At 28.1% G+C, this 7,403-nt stretch overlaps 2 protein-coding genes across 2 annotated transcripts; both read right to left on the reverse strand.

The window, feature by feature from the left end:
- Positions 1-343: 343 nt before the first annotated feature.
- Positions 344-1,363, reverse strand: LOC119687983 (E3 ubiquitin-protein ligase BRE1-like). Its single transcript, XM_038102569.1, has one exon. The coding sequence runs from the start codon at positions 1,361-1,363 to the stop codon at positions 344-346; it is 1,020 nt and encodes a 339-aa protein (XP_037958497.1).
- Positions 1,364-3,781: 2,418 nt separating this feature from the next.
- Positions 3,782-5,742, reverse strand: LOC119672323 (gamma-glutamylcyclotransferase-like). The gene is made up of 4 exons (XM_038083343.1): positions 5,620-5,742; positions 4,865-4,968; positions 4,257-4,390; positions 3,782-4,191 (listed from the first exon to the last, which is right to left on the reverse strand). The coding sequence occupies exons 1-4, from the start codon at positions 5,699-5,701 to the stop codon at positions 3,876-3,878; spliced, it is 636 nt and encodes a 211-aa protein (XP_037939271.1). The 5' UTR covers positions 5,702-5,742; the 3' UTR covers positions 3,782-3,875.
- Positions 5,743-7,403: the final 1,661 nt, after the last annotated feature.

Here is a 7,403-nt window from a genome sequence, read left to right on the forward strand (position 1 = left end):
TATTCCTTTCATCAACATCACTAATGGTTTATATATATAATTTGTCAGACCAAAGCTATATATTAAAATCAAAAAGAAAACCATACAAATCGATTAGTTAAATAAAACAATTTTAAATTAAAATTAATTAAAGCTTTTTATTGAAAAATATATAACTTAACATATATAACTTATAACTTAAAATATATAACTTATTTAAATGAAATCTTTTATTATTAAAGAAGCACGTGTTGGTATTTTTATTTGAGTTCCTTGACAACTAGTATGATTTCCTGATAGGTTGGTTTCTGTAACTTGACCGAGTCGATTGTCTTTTTAATTTGTTTTTCTTCTTCTGTTTGTTTCACATTGCCTTGAAAAATGCTTGAAGTCCTATCATTAATTCCTTTATATGTTCCTTTAGTTCCTTAATATTCTTAGCATATTCATCGCATTTATTTTTAGATTCAACCAAATCGGAGTTAATAGATTTCATTTCTGATTCTTTTACGTTTTTCTCTGCTACCATTTTTTTACTATTTTCTAATAGTCTCTCAATTTCAGCATGTAATGCTAAAGGATTAGGTCTCACATTAGTGGGACAGTTATCTTGAGCTAATTTCATCCATTCTGCAATTTCACGTTTTAATTTAACATTTTTTTCATTGTATTCAGAACATTCTTCAACTATCATTCTAAGTCGCGATTTCAAAAAAAATATTTCCTGTTGCGTATTATACTTCAAGTCTTTATTTACACTACGCAAAAACTGAACTTCATGTTCCAACTTCGAATGGGTATACGAACTCCAATGGTTATTCCAACTCGAATGGTTATTCCAACTCCAATGGTTATTCGAACTCCAATAGTTATTCCAACTCGAATAGTTATTCGAACTCGAATAGTTATTCTTTGATAATTTTTTCAAATCTACTATTTGATTTTCCAAATTCCGTATTTCTGATTTTGCTAAATCAAGTTCATTTAAATCTTTCTCATGTTGCAATTTTAAACTATCATATAAAATTGATTTCTCTTCATGAGTTTCGATCTGTTTACCCATAGCAGAAATTTTGTCAGTGAGTAATTGCACTTCCATTGAGAGTTTATCTGTGGAAAGTCGATATTCTTCCAGTTCCCTGGACATGAAATTTGGCTTTTGACATGCTTCTATTTCTATTTCATCTTCTGAATTATGTTCTACATTATTTAACTCTTGTTGCACTTTTAACAGTTTTTGTTTGGTCATTTGTAAATAATTTTCTGCATCCTGTATCCTACTTCCGTAAAAATTTATTTGTTTTTGTAAGTCTGTTACCTGTCCTTGATAGTTTACATCGAGTTCAGCCGGTGTTGCCATTCCTAAAGAAAATGCCTGTTCCATTTTTTTTATTTGAAATTTTTCTTTCACGATTTAAAATTCTGCTTCTTTAATATTAGTTATTTTTAAATTTCGACCGATGTTCCGCACCCGTTTTTTTTCCTGTTGTTAAAGTAATACTAAATTCGTTAGTAAAAATCAACCTTATGCTTATACACAAAATATTCAACTAATTTTATTTTGTATATTTTCGTTTCTTAAATACTAAATCTTACATACTAAACAGTTTGAAAATGTTATTCCTTAATTAGCTTGGGTTTTTCTAACAGGTAAATAGTCCCTTTTTTGATAACATAACCTTGTCTATCGCTTTTATTTAAATTATCCGTGAACGCCTTTTCTTTTGTATGTGAAAAAATCCGTGTTAATGAAATTTCTTAATGTCTAATGTAGACTATTGTTTATATTTGAAATACTTTAATTTATGGAAAAAACCCGTGCCTTCATAATAATATGTAAAGATCGAAAAAAAAACACTTGGGTCATGAAATGATTTTAAAAGAATTTTAATAAAAATTGTAAAATGGATAATGTATGAAAAGTTAATCATAAGCGATAGCTCATCATGAAATTAATTTATATATTTGCATTCCTTACTGCACTTAATATTTTAATATAATCATAAACGGTTTTATTGTATTAGACCTTTGGGACTTAACATAGATCTGTTGTAATACAGCGAAGATATTCATTACCATTCCATTTCAATAAAGAAATTTTAATAAGGAATTATCCACACTGTTATGGGTACCCAATCAATACAGCTACCTATTTAAAAAGATCTATAACGGATTCAAAGATTTTGGATTCAGTAGGAAACTGCAGCTGTCTGATTTACAGAAATTCTCAGAGGCTACGGTCCTACGTTTATTTCTTTTATATTTCTTGGAAATATTCGACAACTGTAAGAGAAATTTATAACAGTATGTATTACAAATGTTTTGAATCTTAGGAGATTAGATAATTTTATAGACTCATCAGATTAGTTTCACTTGAATGAGGGATTCATTTTTTTTTTAAGCGAGATACGACGGTGCTAATTCAATCTAATCTAACTCAACAGAAAGTAGAGATTTCATCTGTTATTAAAAACTATATCAAAGGCTCAGGTAGTCAGTGCGTACCGTAAGAATTTAAGCGAACTTAAGCCAAAGCGAAATGTACACTCAACGACACTTGTGTATTTGATAGTAACAAAATAAGCAATGTTCGCCGTTTTTGTTTATTCCATTCCTAGTAAATGTAGAGGTGTGGTTGGTTGTGTATTTCGCTTTGACTTAAGTTCTTACGGTACGTACCGACTAACTGAGCCTTAAGGCTCTTCTAATTATTAGAATTATTATTTTTCTTGCTTGCAGGTAATTTTTGTTTAAATTTTATTAGGTACACCAACAGCGTCATTTAGGCAGTTGTGGTAAGTGCCTGACTAGGCAAGCGATACTTTTTTCTTTTCCTTTCTCTTTTGTTATATTTATAATATTTTTGCTACATAGAAACATTACTGTATTAAGAAATAATTTTTTTTTTTGGTGTAGAACTTATACATTTTTGTGTTATATGCATAGAAAATATTGAAATAAAGAAAAATTTATTCAAATTAAATTATGTGATTGCACCTCTTTTTTTTTATTGCAGAAAAAAAAAATGTTTCTCCTAATCATAATTCAACTGGGATATATATTTAGGTAGTAAATTTGCTCAAAAGGGGTACTAGTGAAGTTTGACCTTAAATAGACAATAAATATACTGACAACGTATGGCGAAATAGGTCGGAAATAAGGGAGTTGTAATTAATAGATTTGAGTCACACCGTAAGTCATAGGTAGTTTTAGGGAAGATAGACTGAAACCGACTGTCATAACTAAAAGGGATAGGGTAGAATCTGCAGTGGCTCACAACTTATTTCGTGCAAGCAACATTTTTTAAGATTTGAAAAATATTTAGTTTTTTTTATAAAACATAAAGAAAATTTAACAAAAATGTCAATATTCAAGAAGTTAAATGAACAAAAACAAACACACATCAAATTCTGACTTGTAGAAGAATTGATCTAAGTGGAGTTATGTGTATTTGAGCCGTAATTTTGGACTTTCTTTGCAATGATTTGAATCTCGAATACTTTTTATGATATCTATTTTTAATGCTCAATTGTAAAAATTGCTACATTTTATAAATATATGAAGCGCAGTTACAAATGAGTAAATCTATATATCTATATCTATATATATTTTGATACTTATATTCTTAAGTAGTTTTCTTTATTATTAGACAACTGTTGATTTACACAGAAATGCTAATAGTGATATTCGAGTATGAAAGCATAAAGCTTTTACTGCATACTTTGAACGTATATTATTAGCTCATGTTTCATTATAATATTATTCGATTTATTATAATTGAATTTATAAAATAAAAAAAAAATATTATTTATATCCTTCTATTTGGTAACAAATATTACTAGAAACAAATATGATTTCGGTGATAAAGTTACAAAGCAATTACTGTATAAATGCAGTTATGTTGACAATTCTATATCACTCAGTTTTAAAAGATCTTCCAAAGCCTTAGCCACTTTTCCATTGTGTTTGATAGTTCTCAACCAACGTATATATTCATCTGGAAGCTCAGACTCAATGGCGCCTTTAACTAAACATTGTAAGTATGTCTTCGATGGTTGTCGTTCGAAAGGAATATTCGACATATTCAACATTTTCAGTGGTATTTCAGGTTGCTTAACTAAAACATAGGAACGCGCATTCACTACTGTATCATTATTTAAAAAAACTGATATATTGACCGGTTCATATTCTCCTTCTGATACTCCTTCTTGGCTAAAAAAACAATTAAAGAGAGATTCAGTTATTCGATTTAATTAAACTGGTTATAAAGTACTTACTCATCAATATCAGCCAAGTTGGAGATATCGATTTCCCAAAGTGTGCCATATACGGTGGAGTTTTCTGTTGGAACAATAGTTGCTGGTGCACCATCCCAATTGTCTGCGTAGCTGTTAAAGTCTAAACGGTAGTTCTGTAAAGAAATTTGGCTAGTATATTTTTTTTCTTAGTAATAACTGTAGATAATCATAATAGAACGTCAGTTAAGTTGTGAATACGGCCAGGATGGTTATTGATCTAGATAAAATGCAAATAACATCCAGACAATAAAAAATTTGATTCAAATCTCATAAATGTTTCACTTATGGTTACTTTGGGGGCCACTAAATGGATAACCCTGTATAAGAGACATTCCTTTATGCATATTTTATATGTAAAATGATGATCCAAAATTAATTTCTTTACTAAAAATTTAGATAAGATAATTTATAGATAATTCATATTCACACTAATTTATCTTTTCTTATTTACGAAATTATTTTCTTATTGATATTATTCTTATCTTTTTAATGAAAATTGATTAATTTTAGTAATATGTTAACTTAATTTATTGATTTTCTTATTAATAACTATTATTTTAAATCAAATAATCATTTTTTTCCCTCACCTCTAATCTTCCCGCACCTATTTTGACTGCTGTTGGATTTCGTATGTGAATTCGTTTGGTTAGAAGATTACTGCCATATCCGAAATAAAGGAACGTACTGGAATCTATTTTATTTTCATTATTATTCATATATATATATTATTAGCAGGGACCGAAAATTACAGTTATTTCAAAATTTTTAATAAAAAACTCAACAACAAAAAGTTGTCTAAACTCATATTTAAGTATATAGTTATCATTCTAATAACTTTTATCTTTAGTATTATGCATGCTTTTTATATATAAGTATTTTAAAATAAAACTCAAAAAACAATAATTAAATTTGCTTTATATTATATTCCTTATGTATAATTATTATATGTGCCTTTTATTTTTTTCGCGCAGAAGTAACTATTAAAATTTTGCTTTTTTTTTTAAAACGCACATATAATTGTTACTTTTGCATTATAAGTATAAAATATTAATAAAACTGGCAATTTCTGCCGAATATATTTAAAACGAAAATATAAAATGCAATTTTCATACAAGGTAGTTGTTTTTCTAAATTCATACAAAATTCTTCTGCGCGAAAAAAATAAAAGGCACATAAAATAATTTTGCAAAAATAATTATTATTTTTTGAGTTTTATTTTAAAAATGCGAATGATAAAAGTTAAAAGGTGATTTTTATATTTTTTATGATAACTGTTACGGTCCCTGATTATTATCATTTTCCATCGTCAATAAATTGTTTTCATTTTTTCTCATCAACACACCATTCACATTTTCTGTTGATATACTTGCACTCCTAACTGCACTCAATATATTCAAAGCTAATAGAAAATATAAAAGCTTCATTTTTTACTTTGAAGAACTTTTGGACTTTCTTCCAATACCGACCGAACTGAACTATATTTTTGAAACTCAGTAGAAATTTAGAAGCTTACGAAAATGATAACGATTTAAGATTTTGCATTTACATATTTAATGAGAAGATGAGATTCGAGAAGGTCACTTTAATGATAGTATACTAATGAACATAAATATGAGTAATATTTCAACATTATTGACGTAAATATATGAATTCTAATAAAATACAAAATAATTTAGAACTTGAATTGATTGCACGCTACATTCGGTTTCATCGAGTGTGGTATAAAAACACAACACGAATTTATTTATATCTCCAAATCTGAGTTTTTGCATTTTGTTAAGCTATGTAGAAGTTATAGGAATTCTATCTGAATTGAAGGAGACCGCTTCTTCATCGAAGTATGCTTCATTGTCCCCACAAATGTTCTCTGAAGTGTTCGCTGTTATGGAATGTAAACTGGGAATATTTTCAAGCAATATTCTAGAATATTTTATTTCTGTTAAAGTAAAAGTATCAATTTCATTGTGAGTTGAACTGATACAATTTCAAAGACAATAGCTTTGCCACAATTATGTTAAAATCGTACACCGACGGATTTTTGTCACGACCATCGTATATATGAAAATTTCTATTCTAATGGATATTGGTTGAAGAGGCTACTCAGAAAAACAAAAATATTTATATGCCATTTGTCGTTTGATTTAATCCGTTAACATAAAATATTTTGCTTTATATTGAAGGTCTTTAATATAATCTATTCAATCCAAAATCTTTTTCCAAACACAAATTTCGAATCTTAACCCACGTTTCAAAGGCTTGGGATCATTAAATGTTTTACTGTTGAGGACATCAAAGCAGTTGTCAATGAGATCAAAAATGCTGACATATTGGCTGCGACTGTGACATCATTTCTATGGAATTGTTTATTTATGGTTGTAGACTTAATTGCCGATGCAACAGTATGACTCAAAGTTTGAACAGCCAGCCTTACTCGCATTTTTTTTTAAATTAGTAGTTGCAATATGAGCTATTGTCAATTTTATCATTTTCGTCACATTTCCCTTTTCTAACTCAAACTATTCTCTTATGACATCAAATTTAATTTTGTCGTCAGCTATTTCAAAATCTAATTTTATTAATGAATTTCTTTTCTTTATTAAATGTGGTTTTTCATATAAAATATAGATTTTTGCTATATGTTATGAATAAAGTATAATCTTTCCACTGAAGCATTCAATAACTTATAGCAACTCCGATTATTTAGATCTTGATCACATGTTATTGCACGTACTTTCAATCCCAATTGCGCTGCACAATCTAAATTATTCTCTAATAATCCTTTGATTGAATTATTCCTTACAATATAATTCAGAACGAATTTCCAATTTTTTATGAGCAATATAAAAACGCAAATATGCATACCTTACTGATCTGTCCATTTATTTCTTAAATCAACTAGCCCAAAAATTACGCCTGCAGAGGTATTGTAAGTCAAATTTTTTTTATAGCAATTTTCTCAAAATATTAAAATGCATTCCTTTTCGATTGAGTCCATTCAATCCCTCTATATATACAAATATAATGTCCGGACTGTAATTTTTTTTTTCATTCCATCTCCTAAAGAATGAAGGAATGAGAAAATTAAAGTTTAACGTGTGTTTCATATATAAATATATAGCAGTGGAC

Source organism: Teleopsis dalmanni, chromosome 1, assembly GCF_002237135.1.
Source record: "Teleopsis dalmanni isolate 2A chromosome 1, ASM223713v2, whole genome shotgun sequence".
Lineage (NCBI taxonomy): Eukaryota > Metazoa > Arthropoda > Insecta > Diptera > Diopsidae > Teleopsis > Teleopsis dalmanni.

What these genes read in the sequence shown, in the direction of transcription:
- LOC119687983 (XM_038102569.1), bottom strand. Translation starts at nt 1,363, where the DNA reads ATGGAACAGGCATTTTCTTTAGGAATGGCAACACCGGCTGAACTCGAT.
- LOC119672323 (XM_038083343.1), bottom strand. Translation starts at nt 5,701, where the DNA reads ATGAAGCTTTTATATTTTCTATTAGCTTTGAATATATTGAGTGCAGTT. An exon ending in ATCAACAGAAAATGTGAATG is followed by an intron (nt 4,969 to 5,619) that starts GTGTGTTGATGA and finishes AAAATAAAATAG; the next exon opens with ATTCCAGTACGTTCCTTTAT. An exon ending in AACTTGGCTGATATTGATGA is followed by an intron (nt 4,192 to 4,256) that starts GTAAGTACTTTA and finishes TTGTTTTTTTAG; the next exon opens with CCAAGAAGGAGTATCAGAAG.